Raw genomic sequence first — 19,535 nt, forward strand, 5'->3', positions numbered from 1 at the left:
GTTTCGGGTCTATTCGAACATCAGACACAACATGATAATGCAAAATAGTCAAGCAGCCATTGGCTGGGCAAGTGTGACAGCTTGTTCAGTGAAATGTTTGGTAAGATGTTTATTCAGTTTTTGTACTAAGTAATCTGTTATCCATAGAATATGGCAGAGGTAGGAGTTATTAAAACAGCTAAGCTATAAACAGTGTATTGTCTATGTATACAAAGTGTCTAGGCTATAAAACAACGAAATTAAATTGTAGGCTATGTAATATTATAATACAAATTAAAATCATTAACCTTTGAGACGTTCTCTATAAAATTAGCAATCTAAAAACTGAACAATGACCTACACGATTTCATAGCGTCAGCGCTAATTTATATGTAGGCCAATACATATGTTATATAAAGTAACATATTACATAAATCTTTGCATAAGCAAGGGGTTGCAGTGGGGTGGACTTCGTGTATTCCCATCCACTAATAACAAAAAGTCCATATAGTGTTCGAAAATACATACTTATATCATAGTGTAGGCTACTAAACTGTCAAATAATTCATTGACCACCGATCGCATGAATTCTGTACTCATTCAGGTTCTTCAGTTAGACCTAACTATGATTATACAACCATTTATGTGGTTATATAATGTAGATATTTAATTCACCAATGAAGTTATTTGCTGCACGTCACGTGCTGCTTACGTTATCCTGGGGGACGGTGACGATGTGAGCAGGCTTCGTTAGCCAGCTATGTTTTGTTGTGTGGTAAGAGTGCCTTACTAACGGATACATTCGAATTCCAAATCAGTGAGACCAAATATACGAACAGAAATGAATCCGGAATCGTGACCAGAGCGACGAAACATGTATGGGGAGTGTAATGCGTGACCGAAATCAAGAGAAAGGCTACAAGACTTGTGTTGGTTAGATAACCGTTAACGTTAACCATGGGATACGTCACGCTAGCCGAGTTTACGCAAACCCCGGCCCTTTGGTCGCTATCGGGTCTTATTTAAAACCGATACCTTGTGCGAGGTGGACGTCGAGTGGTTGTTTCTTTAGCAAATGAATGATATTATTCATGAACAAAACGGGGACGAAAGATGTTGCCTGTATTTGAAATGATCAGGTTAACCCGGTAGACTTCCATCAAGCTACGTTAATGTGTTGTGAAACAACAAGGGTCAAGCTTGTATAAGCTTCAAAAATCCCAATTAAGGCGTATCGGCATTGGTTAGATCGTAAGTAAGTTAAGTTTGCTCGCTTATCGCTAGTACTGTAATATTTTGAGTATATAACGTGGGCTTCTTGGATGTAAGTGTTGGGACTGGACCACTTCAATTCCAAAGGGTAACGTTTCGCAACCACAACAACTAAGTTAGGCTATCGTTACCTGATGACTTCTTGGCAGAGCATCATAGTTACGGAAGCGATTACGGGCTATATCTGTTGGTTATGAAACATGTCTGGGGTATTAATCCACAGACAACAGTAACTTTAAGTGGGGCTCCTATGCTCGTGGGCTGCTCCACTTATTTTGGCAGTTTGGCCAGTCTGACTTTTGTAATGTTTAAGGGCAGGGCCTACTGTTGCGGTGGGTTCATTTTATAATTTACTGGGACAGGGGAGGTGCTCTCCGTGGTAGCACAAAAGCTTGTGTAACGTTGTTAGCCAGATAGCTATATCATTTAACCCACCTTTTGCTGCCAACTACACAACGATGGACACGGGAATACAGAACCACACGGAACATTTCGTTCATGACATATCGAACCCTAGCGCACTGGGTTTGTGTCCTGAAATGCTTCAGGTTGCTGAAGAAGCTTGTCGGGCTGGAGACTTCGACCTTGCTGTGGAGATCTATAGCTCCCAACTGGCCGACCTACACCAACCGGACCGGGGGCTATGTCTACGCAAAGCGGACACTTTAGCCCGAGCGGGTCGGATTGGAGACGCTTTGGACTCATATCGTGTAGCTGCAAACATTCAGAGGCTCCTACCTGATGAACTTGGCCTTTTGGTTGAAAGTATTGCTCGGACTATACGCGGAAAGGAGCTGAGTGACCACAAAACTGAGACCTCTGTCAGTGGAAGAGAAACCGCTAAGACGGACACTCTTGACTCAAAAGCAAGTGGCAGGTCGAACAACAACGGGGCCACGAGCGGTGACAGAGATGGGTCGGAGGAGGAGGAATGTTTAGACTTATTTACTTGTAAACTTTGCAAGTGTCTGCTATCCGAACCAACCACATTAGAATGTGGCCATACCTTTTGCAAACGGTGCCTGGAAGACACTGGTGTGAAGGAATGCAGTAGTTGTCATTCCAAAATTAACAACTCGCTCGGAGAAGATGGTATTCATGGATTTAGAGTTAACGTTGTACTCAGCAGTCTGTTGGATAAATGGTTTGAATCGGAAAGCAAATCCAGGCGATTTTGGTTGGAAGCAGACGGAATATGGAAGAAACATGACCTGGCCAACGCTTTGGAAAAGTTCAACAAAGCAGTAGAAATAGGTAAGAGCACCGCAAGTCATTTACATTTCCTCTGAGGATCTGGTTTTGTAACTGACCTACATTATGCTGTACTGGTCACATAACAACTACAGGGGTCGCCACTTCAAGTAGGCTGAGCTAGTTACGACATGATACGTTACGCACTGCAATGCATTTGGACACACTTTCGCTATTAACCTGTAGACTTTAACATCCATATAACCCGCATTGTTGATTTAACTGCGTAATAATTATTGAAATGTAAACACCAAATATTAAGGGTAGAAGAATGAAATATTTCATGGAGTAAATATGTTTGTTTATTTTGGACTTCTCTTAGTATTATGAAGAGGGGGTTATTTAAGTAAAATTTTGGTCAGTTGTTTTGTTTGCGTGTGCATGTACTCCCAACAGTTAGCCTATTTGCCCGTGTTTTTAAAAGAGTCTTTAGGCTTGGAAAATGTAATGTGTCCTCACCACAACACTGCAAAATATTGAGCTCTCGCACAGACGTGTATGTGTTGGTACAGCGCTTTCACACTCTCGAATGTTACCAAACAAACACGACAGGCCTGTTGGCTTCCACCACACGTCACCCCAGAGAGACCATCTGCTCTTTTAACGTCATCCATGCAGTATGGGATTGGGGTGAAATGGTTTGGCTGCTTTCTCCACAGTGGAGTATCAAGGGCAAAGTGGGTTCATGTTTGGGTCTCTAATTTCATAAGAGGCCATGTGCTCCACCTATTACCCTCCTGCAAAAGTAGGTCAGGTCACAGACAGTCCTCTGAGCATCTCTCCAATGCCCCGTCGGAATGCAGTTATGAGTAGAGTAACCTCAATAGAGGTATGAGGATGTCAGAAGGAAATACTCATAGTGAGTCTGTCTAACCTTACAGTGGGAATCAGTCTTACATGTGTGTTTTCCACTCTGTTAGCACCCTGAACACATATCAGTGACAATTCATAACTGAGTGCTTTGTCAATCTTTTGCCTGTAAGTATAATTTAGCAGGGAGATTTGCCGACAGATTGATTAATCTGGCTGGGATCCTGCATGCCAGTGCATCTGCTCTGGCCTGACCTGGTTTTGCAGACGGGGTCTCTGGATGTTGACCTGCTTATGTAAGGGAGTGGCTGAGGGGGAATGCAGTAGAGCTGTGCAGGAGGGGAGAGGAGATCTGCATACTAGGTCATTAAATGACAGATGATGGTTCATCTGTGTCTATGTGGTTGGTCATCACACTGTGAACAGAGACATATGCTCTTCTGACTAAGTATGTTAGCTTTTGTAACCTGTATTGTATAGACAAACTCCACCTCAAGCATGGGCCGGGGGCGGCGTGCTAGCCAGGACGCAAAAACCTCACTAGCACATCTTTTAAGGTTTCGGGGAGTGAGGTTTACTCACTGCACAGCACCCTACCCACTGGCAACCATTACACTTAGTCCGACATATGCTCCACACTGGCTATCAGTGATCAGTTATTAGAACAAGCATTGGACCTTGTTGGGTGGTCAGTTGTCCCATTTGCAATAGAGGAGCCATTCATAGCTCGTTTTATGTGTCTAGTGTGATTCCAGTTTTTCCTTTCAACAGACCTAATGCCAACCCATTTGTATCACCATTCAGTCACTTCTAAGATGAAGTGTTATTGACATGATAACTTGACATGATGTGTGTGTGCGGGATAGAGAGAATCCACTGTGGCGCGGTATTTTCCTCCCGCACTGATACTATAGGCCTGTGTTTTTAGATGATTTAAGTGTTCATTTAGTCCTGATCTCTGGTCCTAGAAGAGATGAGAAAAGCTGGGTCATATAGTATTACAATTCAGCCTGTAACGGTAGTAGCCACAGGTGTGCATGAGCCAGAATGTTCCATGAGGTATGGTCAGGCCTGTGGCGAGACGTGGAAGAGGGGGGGCAGGGCTGGTCCACTTCTGTGACCTGGATTTTATGCAAGCAGATTGTCTGCTTATGTGTCTGGGTCCAGAAATATAGGCCTGACTTTGAAACTCCTTATGAATTTAGAAGTTAGAGTGTCAGCGAGCTCTAATATTAGAAAATTCCATCACGGCTTAAGTTTTTGTGCTTCTGGGAGGTCACAATAGGACGTTTATATAACGTGTTACATCAACACTTATATAAGCCATTTTTTTCTATCAGAGTGAGGGGTTTGCATAGTCTTTCTTTTGGAGTGAGTCATAATTTCAGTGTATGCCACGGGGCAATTAGATTAACCTCCCCTCTATAAATTGCGCTGATGATGTCAAGGCATAAGCTTTTTAGGGGAATTTCTTCAAAACATCTTGTTCTGTGGTTCACTCTTAACAGAGGCACCTGCTCTCTCTTTCCCCCACAGCGCCCTCTATATGCAGGCTGCTGGGACGGCGGGCTGAGCTGCACATGGAAATGAGGAATTTCAGCCAAGCCATCCAGGACGCTGACAGTGTGTGTCGGCTGAAACCTCAATGCCCCAAAGTAAGTATGGTCACTTAGACATAGACAGGCCTATACCGGTCTGACCCACTTTCAGACCAGCAGAAGTAATCCTGACCTCCTAACCTCCATGCCTCACACTATTCATAACATGTACTGACCTCATTCCAATACACTATCCTGTTGCATTACATCACACTATTGCTCTATATGAAAAAGAGTTTGAAGGTTATTACACGCGTACTCTCACTAACTGCATCTCACTGAATCTGCCATTGTTCTCTTAACTTTTCTCAATTTCTTTCCTTTACCATCTCTCCGTCTCCTCTGTTCTCTCTTTTCCTCTCCCTCTCTCCCCCCTTTCTCCCTCTCTCTTTCCCTCTGTAAATCACCAGGCTCGCTACACCAAGGCCAAAGCCCTGAGCGGAGCTGGAAGGGCGGAGGAGGCCCTGCAACAGTATTTCTACTGTGTGGCTCTGAAGCCGGACTGGACCGTGGTCAAGCTTGAAGCTCAGAAGGTACCATAGGAACACACAGTCTCCTATCCATCTGTGACTAACCATCATTTGTCTCCAGACTTGTTTGCAGTCTAGTTAGAAGTATCCCGTTTATTCCTAGTTATTTCTCAAAATGGTACTTGAATAACATACTCTGAAAAATTAGGAAGATTGTGATTCTTGGCTAGCTGATTTGGTAATGTTGTTCCTGTAAGCAAGTTAGTAGATTGAGTCTTGAGACGGGATCTGTCAAATGGAAATACTGATGGGAAAGCTGGGTTCTGTGCCACATTCTTAACTTGAGGGTGTGTGTTTGTGTTTCCACAGGTCCTGAGTGAGCTCTTCTCTTCAGTGTTTGAGGAGGATGGGCTCTCTGCCCCCCTGCCCTCAAGGCAGACCGGACCCTCCTCTCGCCTGAAGCCCTCGTCCCTCCTCAACTCACTGCCCCCCTCCTACAGTACACCAGGTTCCTCCAAGGTGAGCGCTCACACCCAATTCGTTTCTTCATGCACATCCAAATACGGCCAAGCCCAATACGGAATTGAATTGTCTTCATCAGTGAATTCCTATGCTGTTTTTCGAATGCTACATAACTCTTACTCTTGGCAAATGTCTTACTCAGTCTCACACTCTCACCTCCTCTGTGGCCATGCCTATAGGACTCCAGTGCCACCCTGCCTAAGAGTGGTGAGGGGAGCGTGGGCACTGGCAGCTCCTCTCTGCCCCTTGGCAAAGCTGACGGCCAGTTTGAGAACCCCAAGAGTCTGTCGGCGGTCCTCTCGGCACTGCCATGCCCCTCCAGCCTCAAGAGGAAGGGCTCTACGGAGCACAGGCACGCCCCCCCCTGCAAACACCTTCGGCCAGGTACGGTTCACCCTGGATTTGGAGATTTTGTTATCTTCCTGAGATAAGCCGTTTACCTGTGGGTTTCTGTGTTTTGGGTGAGCTAACTGACGGATCGTGTGTCTATTGCTAGATGGTTCCAGTTCGTCCACAGCCGTGACCACGTCTTCAGGAGTGAGGCAGGTGCCTACTGAGCTCTTGGACAGTGGAGATTTGGAGTGCTCTCTGTGTATGAGGTACAACTCTCTTCCTGTTCTCACGTCAGACCAGAGCTGCTGAAACTGGTATTTTCATGTTACTAACTCTCCTCCCTCTCTCTCTCTCTCCCTCTCTCTCCCTCCCTCTCTCTCAACCCTCCACTCCATCTCTCCAGACTGTTCTATGAACCAGTCACCACCCGCTGTGGACACACATTCTGCCTCAAGTGTCTGGAGCGCTGCATGGATCACAACCCCAACTGCCCACTCTGCAAAGAGAATCTCTCTGAGGTAAGAGTGTACTCCATACACACACACACTTCCTCATTTTCACTCCCTCACAGACACACACACACACACACACACACACACACACACACACACACACACACACACACACACACACACACACACACACACACACACACACACACACACACACGGATGCAGACATGCACATACACCCTCACACACATCCAGAAAGTTTTTTTTCTTTCAGTCTCTCATACTCATACACTACACACTGCAGTTGCTTAGCGTGTGAGATGTAGCTTAACAATGGTGTTATGAACTGTGTGTACTTGCAGAGCGTGGCCAGCAGGGGGTACAGTAAAACATTTCTGATGGAAGAGGTACTCCAACGCTACCTGGGAGAGGAGCTGGGAGAGAGGAGGAAGGTTCATGAGGAGGAGATGAAGGAGCTGTCCAAGTGAGTCTCACAGACATGTGCAGACACACACACACACTCACATACATGATCACAGAGTTGAATACAGCGGAGTTGTTCTGGGAATAATTGTTATTCTAATTGTTACTTTGTCTTCCATCTTTTCAGCTTGAACCAGGAAGTGCCCATTTTTATCTGCACCATGGCGTTCCCCACAATCCCCTGCCCCCTGCACGTGTTTGAGCCACGCTACCGCCTCATGATCCGGCGCTCCATGGAGACGGGCACCAAGCAGTTTGGCATGTGCATCGCTGATGATGTCAAAGGGTGAGGAAACACAACCACGCGTACACACAAGGAAACATATACACACAGATATATATACGCACACGCACAGAATGCTGACCGCAGGTATGGTGTTTTGGCTACAGGTTTGCAGCTTACGGCTGCATGCTGGAGGTAAAAGATGTGAAGTTCTTCCCCGACGGGCGCTCGGTGGTGGACACGGTGGGGGTGGACCGCTTCAAAGTCCTCAGCCACGGCCAGAGGGACGGTTACCACACCGCCAAGATCGAGTACCTGGAGGACAAGAAGGTACCGTACCAGCAGCTTTGGGGGGCATACTGGGGAGTTTGGGAGATGAAGGAGATTAAGAGAGAGAGCAAGGGGAAAGGTCTGCTTGTGACAAGTGTTAAGGGAAAAATAGTGAGAGAGTGAGTGAGCGACTGCGTGTGTGAGCGACTGCATGTGTGAGCGACTGCGTGCGTGAGCGACTGCGTGCGTGAGCGACTGCGTGCGTGAGCGACTGCGTGTGTGAGCGACTGCGTGTGTGAGCGACTGCGTGAGTGAGCGACTGCGTGTGTGAGCGACTGCGTGTGTGAGCGAGTGTAGAGTGAGCAAGTGCGTGAGTTCTCTCTCTCTCTCTCCCTCTCTCTCTCTCTCTCTCTCTTTCTCTTTCTCTCTCAATCCTAGTCTTCCAGTCTGATGGACGTGTTTGTTTGTGAATTTTAGGCGGAGGGTGACGAGCTTGCAGAACTGCAGAAGCTGCATGACTCGGTGTATGATCAGGCCAACACCTGGTTCACTTCCCTCAGAGACAACATGAAGAGCCAGATCCTCAGCCACTTTGGGCACCTGCCCACGAAAGACCATGATCCACAGGTACACATTATACACAGTTCATCTTTTCACTGTCTGCTAAGACAATTCAATCACTTAGTTACATAATCAGCAATGTGATTCAAATTTCAGGTTGGTGTATAGACAAGTTTTTTTAAAGCAACATACCGATCTGTACAAATCCCTGTATACTTATGCATTACAATCTAAGGCAGAATCTTTATTTAGGGATCCTGAATAAAGTGATAAAATGATTACCACTCACAGTTTTGTGGGCTGAAGACTGACGTGTCCTCCCGCCTCCCCCCCCCTCCCTCCCCAGGCCAATCCCAGTGGGCCTGCCTGGTGCTGGTGGCTGCTGGCGGTGCTTCCCCTGGAGAACCGGGCGCAGCTCACCATCCTGGCCATGACCTCGCTGAAGGACCGCCTCATCGCCATCCGCAGGGTCCTCATCTTCGTCACACGCAAACGCCCGCGGTAACCTCAGCCTTCCACCCTCCCCCCCTTGTGCCCCTCCTCTCTCACCGAGCCCAGAGGGGGGAGTGGGAGAGGACGGGCCCTGCAGTGGCAGGTCTGGGATTGGAACACTATATACCCAAGTTTTTGCTGCTGCTGTTGCTGCTGCTGGTGCTTCTTCTCTTAGACCAAATGAGGGCTCCACGGAACAGATCAGCTTGGGCTCTGCTTTGCTCTCCTCAGACCCCCCCCCCCCCCCACCTACTGCAAAATGAGCCCCCCCAGTCAAGCTAGTGTTTATTTCCCTCATCTCTCTCTCCCTGAAGTGTCTCCTCAGGAGCCCGGCGTTTGTCCATCCCATCTGTGGGACTGCTAGAGCACACAGGCATGTGCGGTTTCTTTTCAGTGCCTGCTTTCCTCGTAGCGAAATGAAGCGGAGTCACCGTAGCAGCTGAAGCCAGCAGAAAAGCCGTACAGATATGAACACTTATCTGTCACCTGGATGAATGAGACTAGCTATCAGCTTCATCTTAGTAATCCTGGAGTAAGCTCGTCTCTCTTTCATAGAGACACACACACACACACACACACACACACACGCACACTGGCAGACCTGGTTTGCTCTGCACTGAAGCCTCTGTAGCAACACACTTCTTCGTTCCGAGGGACCGGTTGACTGGTCTCCGTCTTCGTCAGCAGAGTGAGAGCTAGAGACCTCAAGAGGCTCCTGCTTTGTTGTATAGTAAACCAGAAGGGTGTCCTCCCCCCCCCCTGGTCCAGATATATTCCCCTCTACCTGTAGTAGTACTGAGGCTCGTCATGTGGACACACAACCCCTCATCACTGCAGCAGCTGCACAAGTGCACAGTGCCCTCGTAGTTCATAGCCAATCAAAATGCTTCCCTTTTTCCTGAAAGTTTCATTTGGTTCTTCTGCAGCTTTAACTGAAATAGTCTTAAAACGTGAAATAAAAACATGAAATGAACTTGTGTTGAAACCACTCATCACAGAACACATCTCATTTTGGGAAAGGAGCCGTCATTACCCCTGCTGGGGTGGAGACCGCTCCCCCTGCTCACGTTGGCACAGTGTACATACCAGAGAAACCCTCTGAATGTAATGGGACTTCCTTCTCCTTGGCTCTTTGCTCAACACAAATACCTATGCCCTTGCCGAAATGCATATGAGATTAAAAGAAGCTAGAGGATGCCGTCTAAGACACTGGACAGCTCCTGCTCTCCAAGCCTCCTCTGGAACGCGGTCTATCCCAACACCCACCCGTCATTCACACTACGGTGATCGCACGCAACAGAGTGGGTTCTCTACTCAAAGCCACTGAGAGGACAAAAATCAGAAGCCTTAAAGTTATCATTACCTACCTTTTAACTCTAATAAGTAGCAAACATTCTTAATTATGGGGTGACCTGTTGTTCCCATGCTGTGTTCACCCTTAAGTAAATTTAGTGTAAATTGAGTGGTTTTGTCAGTGCAGTCTCTCTCTGTATGGATACTGTGTATGTCAGTTCTTTGTTAATGCGTGGAAGTCAATTATGTTTGTTTGTGTGTGTGTGTGTAATTGATATGAATACATGTGTACTGTACTGTAGTTTACTAATATGTCCATTTGGTTTTCCAGTTGTTTGTGATTGGATTGATGTACAATTGGAGGCCTTCGCTATTTTCTTTGTTGAATATTTTTCTACCGTGTCCATTTGTTTATTATCTTTGTGATCGTGCACGACTTAATCTTTGTGTTCATCAACCCTCTTGTGTTTAGGGATGTTACACAAATGCTGCATTTTTTCATCCAAGTTTGTACATTTAAGATAAGATGGAAATAAAGTTATTTTGTATGATGAGATGAAAATGAGTTTCAGTGTTTTCTGATTTATTTGTGGGGTGTTTGTGAGGTATAGCTGTGGTTGGATATTTGCGTCTCTCCTCCAAAGTCAAGGGGGCTGCCTGTGCTGTTTTCAGCCAGGCAAAGCAAGTTTGTGCATTTTTATAGATAATGACATACTTGCACACGGCCAGAAATCACATCTGTAAGTCTTTTTAAGAGTACATCACAACATGGTTTAAGGCAAGTGTGGTTTTTGATTATGTTCGTTAAGTCATTTTGGTACTTTCTAATCATTCTAATAATCTTTAAAACGGTGAATACTCTGCTATACGGAATCTCTACATTTATCCAGAGATGTTTCACTTCCATCCCTCTTGTGGCAGATATAATCATTTTTATTGCTGCATTTGAAAATAATTCCTCCTTCGTCATCATCTAATCCACCCCCTATAGCCCATTGATTCGTCTGGTAGAAAATCTGGACTAATCTCTTTCCGGTGTAGGGTTACCAGAACGTAAAAATGCCAGTCTGCCAGTATAACCTTGCCAAAGTCCCTGTTAATAGGATGAGTGGTTGTGCCACAGCTTAGCAGTTCACCATAATTAGTCGTCACAAGTACACTGCAAATGTCTGGGGATTCTGTATTTTTAAAGAGAAACACTTGCACACGATATAGAGTGTATTGAAACCATCTGCAGTAACACCTTGTCTCCACATGGGAACAGTAGTGAGTTGATTCAGAGAGGGCATACTTTATCACAACCTCAGCAGGGCGATAATAAGTGTGTATCAATCAGTAAGTATGTTTACGAATACAGCGTGTGTTTAACTGTCGAGAATGCCTGTGGCCAAGTTTGATTTCATCTTTATCACACTAAAGTACTAACGGTTGAAATGTCTTTGGTACGATAAGCAGAGGCTTGTTTTAGCCTTGAAGTTGTTTCACAGGGTGATAAAGTCTTTTGAAGCAATGTTTAGATAAATCATGAGAATAGTTGGAATCGTTGCTGCCCCCCTGATATGGCTGTGGTCAGCCACTGGTGAGTCCCCATCTGGGCTGGGAGACTTCAAGCTAACTGTCTGAGGCTCTGGGGAGAGTCTATCATGTTGCAATGGCACATTAGAACTAATTAAGATTCAATGCCTTTTCTTTGGTGCTAAATGATGTGCTGTCAATCATACAGTCAATCATAAGTCAGGACTTTCACTGTTTATGTTTCCAGTCCAAACACATGAGCTCAGGGTAAACACTGAGGGGGTTCAGTGGGTGACACTTGAGGCAACACGGCGTGGAGATAATAAACTTGCCACGGAGCTGCCTCTTAAACAATCTACAAGTGCCACTTGCATTCTGAATGAATGCTGACCTTTTCTTGCAGGCTCCCTTTGTGCTCATCATCTCATTTCCAGATACAAAGCCAGATTTTAAGGTTAACTATTTTGACCTCATAGTTTGAATATTCCTACAGTGGCCTTGTGGGGTTAGAACACATAATTCGGTAGCCTTCATGTGCCCTTGAGTGGTAAAGGTAACACGTTTTTAAAAATCCTTCTGTGCAGTCGGGTGCGCATGGCTGGTGTCAACGGTTTCCTCTTGTGTTGGATAACCTTGTTACTGTGTTTTCACAACACTTCAGGGGAGTATTGGCCCATAACCAAAACATTAACAGCCTTTTTCATTCTGCTGCCACTAAGAGAACTGCACTCCAAGTAATAATAATACAATAAGAAGAAGAAGAAGAAGAAGAAGAATCTTTTCCATTACAAAATCAGAGTGCTGCATAACAACAGACTCAAATATACACATTTTTGACAACACAAATGTATAGTATGCGATAGGAAGTATTTCACAGTATGCTTTTGTACACTAAACTATATAGTCCCATCTACAAGACATGGGATCTCCCTTTAGTCATCAAGAATGACCGTAAAGATGGCAACTAAGGATGATGCATTGCCGAGTGTCTGACGAGAGTCTGCTCCCTTTACCAGTCACAAACACAGTTGAGTCCCTGATGACATCATGATGTGTGTTACAGTCGTATTCTTCTGTGAGAGCTGTCTGTCTGGCAGGACTGAACAGGGCATCATGAACACATCTGATAAAGTGATGGCAGTACTGCGGCAGACAGACACACCCTGCATTAAAAGCCAGCCAACATGTCCATTTATTTAATGAGGATAGATGTTACAACTCAGTGTCCAGACCAGTTTTGAGGAGACTGATAACTTACTGAAAGACCAGACTGGAAATGTTTCTGGTGATTGTCCCAGACCAGCCGGAGCTGTTATTTGTTTCCACAGAGCCCAGTTTCAGAGCTCTAAAGAATATTGGTGAGTTAGGATACAAGATGTGTGACATCCTGTTCAGCAAGATTAACATAAAACCACAGCCTGGGAGTGTTGCATTTGAGGCTTAGCCCATTTGTCACCGCCAGGGGCAGGTATACGGAAAAAAGCACCCGTGTCAAGCACTGACATTGCGCCACTATCTTTTACATATATTTACCATAATATCAGCTAAAAAATACAGGCCCCAAATATCCCCATCAAGCGCTGGTAAGCACGGGACGTACAGCGCTCATACTCTCTCATTCTCATCAGTTGCAGGGGCGTTGCTAGGAGTTCAATTACAAATTCGGGCTTAGCCCAGACCTGTAGGGGGCTCCGGGGGCATCCTCCCCCGGGAAATAATAAATACATTCTGGCAGCTAAATGCACTATTTTCACGCGGTCGGTTTTAGACACACAAAAAATAGTAAGCCTGAAGACAGCCCGTGGCATGCAGGGCCCGCCGTCTGTCTTACTTACATGAACATTAGCCCATCCATAATACCACACTGCTTGTCTACATGAAAACACCTAGGTCACACTGACACAGGACATTGACATCGCCATAGGTAACCCATATAAAACATTTACGAGGCTTTTATAGGCAGAAAATACATTTCATGTGAACATACTGTTTGAATATTAGAAAACAATGTCCGCTTTTGTTTGGTAAACCCAGATTTAGATAGGCCTATAAAATGCTGTGTGGAGATCAATTTTATTGGATATATTACAATTGAGTCTAAACGGTTCTCATCAATTCGTTCCTTTTTATCTTGCTCTAGTCTAGGCCATGGCGTTCAGCGTTATTATTTTGATAGATCATTTGAAAATTATAAAAGGTAAGGCTACATGATGAGAACAGAATAAAAAAACACTGACGTAATTGGTCAACTTTGCATGAACCGTAGAGATATGAGTGAGATTCGTTGGTATCTGGTTGAGATTCGCTTCCGTTTTGGTGCACTGTCTCTATTCTGTGATTGGTTGATCGATACAACTACTTTTCCCATGATGCATTTGTGTCCCAATGTAACACTTTGCGAGTGTTACATTGTTAAAGGAACATTATGCAACAATCTGACACTTTTTGAGGTATGGTTTTACAGGCAACTTGTTTTGGTACCATCCTCAAATTAATTTTGATAGCATATGGTCATGTGAAGATAAACAGATAAACACCTTTGTCTTTCCCACAAGCCATCCAGGATATGCCCTATGTATTTCTGTGTACCGGGCTAGAATACCCTGCAAAAATGTAAGAAAAGCTTTCAAAGCATGACATTGCCAGCTATACTGCCAAAAGACACTGGTTAGTGTGTTGGCAAGCTTCTATCAGTGTCAACTGGGCTGTTGGGGGTGTTTGCAAGGTTTTTGCATGCCTTTTAGGTAATTAGCTTGCTAGTTTTGGAACAGAACTCCTTATTGCTACTTTAAGTTGAGCAGGCACAGCAAAGAGACAGCAAGTGAGTGAGAAAGACATTATGCGAGGGAGTGTGCATTGGAAGTTACACATGGAATAGATATTTGTGTGCTCAAACCAAGTTTTCCTTTTGCGGGAGAAAAAATGATGTACAAAATATAATGACGTGCGTGCAAAAACTATTTTTCAGGTTGACTGGTCTGACTATAATAGAAACTGCACAGCCTTCAAGTGGCTCCCTGGGCATGCACCATACGTCCCATACCCATACTGTGGGAGATTGACCATCTGGTGACCTGGTGTGGACAGAACAATCTGGAGCTCAACGCGCTGAAAACAGTGGAGATGGTTGTCGATTTCAGGAAGAACCCAGCCCCTCCCAACCCCATCACCCTGAATGACGCCCCAGTTGACAGTGTGGAGTCCATCCGCTTCCTGGACACCATCATCTCCCAGGACCTCAAGTGGGAGCTAAACATCATCTCCCTCACCAAAAAGGCACATCAGAGGATGTACTTCCTGCGGCAGCTGAAGAAATTCAACCTGCCAAAGGCAAAGATGGGGAACTTTTACACCTCCATCATTGAGTCCATCCTCACCTCCTCCATCACCATCTGGTACGCTGCTGCCACTGCCAAAGACAAAAGCAGACTGCAGCGTGTCATTCGTTCTGCGGAGAAGGTGATTGGCTGCAATTTGCCATCTCTCCAGGATTTGTATGCATCCAGGACCCTGAGGCGTGCAGGGAAGATTATGGCTGATCCCTCCCACCCTGGACACAAACTCCTTGTGCCACTCCCCTCCGGCAGAAGGCTGCGGTCCATCAGGACCAAAACCTCACGCCACCTGAGCAGCTTCTTCCCGTCTGCGGTTGGCCTCATCAACAAGGCCCGGGACCCCCGCCCCCCAACACGGACTCTAATCCCTTTTTTGCACACTCCTGCTGTAACTTAATATGTGTATTGTTTATTGTTTATTGTGTATATTTATTGTTTGCACCAACGTACCACAAAAAGTGGTGAAAACCTACTTGGCAGTAAAAACCTTTCTGATTCTGATTCTGATTCTGATTCTGACATCATTGTACACAGTCTGTGTTATCTTTAGGAAAGCGATACAGTTAGTTCATGTGCAGTATTGTGTCCCGCACTGGACTCAAAGAGACATATGCTCTTCTGACTAAAAACGTGCATTCATGTAACCTGCGTTGTGTAGATAGGCACTGTCCCGCACCGGACTCAAACTCGAAACCTCAGGCGTGGTGGGTGGGCGTGTTAGTAAGGAGGCTAAAAGTCATGGGTGTTAGCGTCTGTTACTAGCATTTTTTCTAAGGTATCGGGGAGTGATCTAGTTTATTCACTGGACAGCACTATACCCCAAACTAAACCTCACTCCCAATCCAGATCTTGGCACTAATATAACCTGCGTTGTGCAGTCAAGTACCGTCCAGCGCTGGAATGGAACTCACAACCTCGGGCATGAACATGCTAGCAAAGAGGCTAAAACCCATGGGTGATAGCGTTTGGCTAGAGCGTCTTTTAAAGCAACATTATGTAACAATTTTACCTTAAAATAACAGCTTCAACGTCGTTTTGGTGGTACACTGAGTAATACGGAGAATGGTGCCTTTGCCACTGCCACATCATGATGCCAGCTACGGCTGGTTTTACACTATGTAACTTTGGTGGGCAGGGCTCGACACCTCATGCAACAACAACTAGACCCATCTGCTAGCTATAAGAAGAAGCTAGCGCAGTATTCTCTGAATGGACATCATGGCAGAGGTGATGAAGAACGCTAGGAAGACGTTGTCAGAAGAAGCGAGGAAGAGAAAAAGAGAGAGTAACCAAGCAAGAGACAGAACAAGAGTCAGTCTCGGACTGGCTTTCACTCATTGGCGAGAGCTAAAAGAGACAGAAGAATGCAAGCTGGCCTTCTTTTTATTGGACTAGTCAGTAATAACATATAAACTGTCTTGCTGTCTTTTGCTGCGCTTGCTTGATGTTTGGCTGGGTTAGGAAAGTTGTAGACTTGCTATTATAATCATCCCTGCCAATGTTATTTATGAAAGAATGCAACGTAGGATGGAAGTTTATCGGTGTCATCCCTGTCTCACTGAGATTTTTAGTTTTTTCAGTTGACCAAAGTCATCGACCTCACTCCTGCCTCAGGCTAACATCCAAATAAATGAATCTCATGCCAAAAAGTTTGATCAAGTTTTCGTCAAGCTCACGCTGAAGTTTGCAACCTAAGTTTGAAAACCTAACTCAGCTAACTTGTAATAAATTACACTGTCCAATATATATTATGCACAATATGTGCCTTTATCATGCCGCCAACAACATCTTATTAGATTACCTATACTCCACAATCAAACGCTTGGAAAACCATGTAAATAGGCTGAAAACGCGAGTAGTATATCAGCAAAACAAAAATGTCTCATATTTTTTGTTATTCTTTTGGTCATGTTAGCATTCATCTATTTTGGTCATGTTAGCATTCATCTCTCACAATAAATGAAACATATTTCTGTAAAATCTTGCAATATTACTCTACCTTGTCAGTCAACATGCTTTTGGTGTTGTCTTTGCTGGTTCCATATCTGTCAACAAAAACACAATGTACCACTGTCCATTATGGGGTCTCAAAGTACGATTTGTATTGAGGACAGTGGTGTCAAAGTGAGCTACACTCCACAGCTTTAGGGGGAGCTCAGTAGCCAAAAATACCAATTCCCTCGTAATGGGGCTTTAAATGGAAACTTCTGGATTTTTCAACCTGGGCCCTATTTTTGAATCTTTTTGAGTCCAAACTTTTGCTAAGGACAAGTGACAATCAAAGTCAGTCCAGAACTGAGTCAGAACGCTATAACTGGCAATTCAATAGAATCCCATGACGCATCTGCTTCAAGGTAAACTGCTAGTTTTCGCAAATTTCTGTTTAACTTTTTAGGCTTACTCACTGCACAGTACTGTATCTTCTTGCTACTGTTACATATGATTATAATGAATACCTGACAATATCATGAACAAGATAGAAATATAGACCAAATCTGTACAGATAATTGGAAGCTTTTCATTGTTCCCATTTCCTGTCTTCTTCCCTCTGTGAAGTTGCTGACAGAAGTACAGCCAGGGGCGATGCTAAGAGATGAAAACATTCAGGGCTTAGCCCAGAGAAGTTGTCGACGGGGGACCGGGGGTGAGTGCTGACGGAGTTGTTGACTGGGGAAGGGCGCTGTGTTGATCGTTTTGATCAATGATATCAAGTTATTTTGGAGGGCTTTAATGCATGATCTGAATGATCTGGGGCTACTCTTAATACATCCAGGGCTGTAGCCTCGGATACCCAGGCCTAACGACGGCCATGAGTACACAGGGGGAGAGAAAAAAAAAACGTTATCAGTGAAACTCAAACATGAGCTCATCTCTGGGCTTTGCACCCAGCACATCCTGCCACTGACCCCTTCCCCTGTCCTGAACTCTGACCCCTTTGACTGTGAGCATGACCGGCTGGCATATGTGAGTTGCCTCTGACCAGCCCTGGGGTGCATCTCCACACTGCAGACACAGAGGTGTTGTGAAACAGATGCATTTCAACAACCCACACATGCAACTGTCGCTGTATTCAATAACAGCAGCATGTTGTGAAATGCAGTGAGTAGAGTTCATTTTCCACAGTTCCCTTTGTTGGAGAACTTCCTTGTCCCGGTTGCCCGCTTTATGGTTCATGTGTTTCATAAGATGAAAACATTTCTTTGCAAGGTGTGTGAGGTGACTCACTTTATGAGAAGCAGTCTCTCTGACTCACATCCATAAAGACTTAACTTCAATACTCTTACATCATATCCTGTTAATGATGCCTTTCGTAAGTCTTCTAAACAAGCCTATGTTGTATATTGCCATATCGCCTTCTCCAATACAGAGATCCACAGAAGACAATGCAATGCATTACAAAGGGAGTGGGATTCAGTTTTTTCCCCCTAGAAGGCTAGATGGAGCCTTGGTTTGTGTCCTGTGTGCTTATTGCAATCCTGAGAGTAAGGCCTTCCTGACACAGATGTGTTCTGTTCTGAGAGACAACCAAACCGGTCTGTCTTGATGGGCAGCTGAAGAGTCAGAGACCCACCTCTCCCTGGCGAGTCAGTTTTGCAACTGCTATGGCTTGGCTGTAGGCTACACACCCTGAAGGCTTTAAGTAACTAGACACGTGTGTGTTTATGTGTGTGTCCACATACATGGATAAGTAGGATATGGAAGTTTAGCTTACAACCACTACATATTTGTGAAATAAGATACCATCCATAGAAAAGACAGTGGGTCACAAAAATACTGAGAGACTGTAACCTGGATTTCCTTACAAGTTATCCCTACAACTACATTCGTAAAGATTCGATGACACATCTATTCATTACCCGCCTATAACTGCAGCGACGGACTGCTCAGCACTGTCCACTCGCTAGGCGTGACTGTCTGTCTGTTTGACTGTCTGTTTCAGATGGTTTACATTTTTACCGTGTAGTTCGGTAGAGGGTGACAATAATCACCATACATCTGATAGTATGCTTACACACAATATCTCCTTTTCAGTTTTTCTCTGTATTTTGTGAGTAGCCAGCCTGCCTCGGTCCAATTGTTCCCTGCCACACCCAATCATTAGAGCCTGTAGTGATAGCCTGACGTGCGCATGTCCGAGAACCTAGCGGCAGCTCGGCTTAACACGACGCGGCGTGGGTCTAACTCTTATTTGAGGGCAATTGCTTTGTAGTCTGTGGCGAAGTATGAGTCGAACTCAATCCTAAACTCTTCTCTCCACTCTTTACGTGCCCATGTCTACTCCCCCTTGCTCTGTTGCTACGCTGAGGCCCTGCCCTTTCTGTGTGATTCCGCCGACCGGCTTCCTGTGTTTGTGCGACTCCAAGCTCGATCTAGCGGAGAGAGAATCGGGACCTAACGTTAAGGCTAGGCTAGCCTGCCACCTCAACATGGAGTAGTTTTGTCTCCTCGACAACAAAAGTAGAGCATTACCGTAAATTACCATCGGCACTTTTTACATTGCTGAAGGAGTGGCCGCAAATGTGGAGATACGGCTTCGAGGACACCCTGTCAGTGTAACGGAAGGATAGATATTTCAATTTTTATTTATCATTAAAAAGATGGCGAACGACTCCCCGGCTAAAAGTCTGGTAGACATAGATCTCGCCTCATTGCGGGTGAGTACTGGAAGAGGGGGT

General features: G+C 45.1%; 2 protein-coding genes across 8 annotated transcripts in view; both read left to right on the forward strand.

The window, feature by feature from the left end:
• The first annotated feature begins 306 nt into the window (after positions 1 to 306).
• Positions 307 to 10,571, forward strand: lonrf2 (LON peptidase N-terminal domain and ring finger 2). The gene is made up of 12 exons (XM_012819767.3): positions 307 to 2,505; positions 4,849 to 4,967; positions 5,321 to 5,443; positions 5,750 to 5,899; positions 6,082 to 6,286; positions 6,399 to 6,501; positions 6,639 to 6,753; positions 7,050 to 7,171; positions 7,298 to 7,456; positions 7,561 to 7,723; positions 8,141 to 8,290; positions 8,571 to 10,571. Exons 1-12 carry the CDS (start codon positions 1,710 to 1,712, stop codon positions 8,727 to 8,729), a joined length of 2,364 nt encoding a protein of 787 aa, XP_012675221.2. The 5' UTR covers positions 307 to 1,709; the 3' UTR covers positions 8,730 to 10,571.
• An 8,394-nt stretch (positions 10,572 to 18,965) lies between these two features.
• LOC105893325 (mitogen-activated protein kinase kinase kinase kinase 4) overlaps positions 18,966 to 19,535 on the forward strand; it is a 53,319-nt gene continuing 52,749 nt past the window's right edge. For 4 of the 7 annotated variants that reach the window (XM_031558711.2, XM_031558716.2, XM_031558713.2 and 1 more), the window contains exon 1: positions 18,971 to 19,514. In XM_031558711.2, coding sequence (XP_031414571.1) covers positions 19,458 to 19,514 — 57 coding nt within the window. In that variant the 5' untranslated portion in view covers positions 18,971 to 19,457. Of the gene's footprint in view, positions 19,515 to 19,535 lie in introns of all 7 variants that reach the window. The other 3 variants (XM_031558712.2, XM_031558717.2, XM_031558718.2) reach the window with 2 other exon arrangements.

The sequence above is a fragment of the Clupea harengus genome, chromosome 21, assembly GCF_900700415.2.
Source record: "Clupea harengus chromosome 21, Ch_v2.0.2, whole genome shotgun sequence".
Lineage (NCBI taxonomy): Eukaryota > Metazoa > Chordata > Actinopteri > Clupeiformes > Clupeidae > Clupea > Clupea harengus.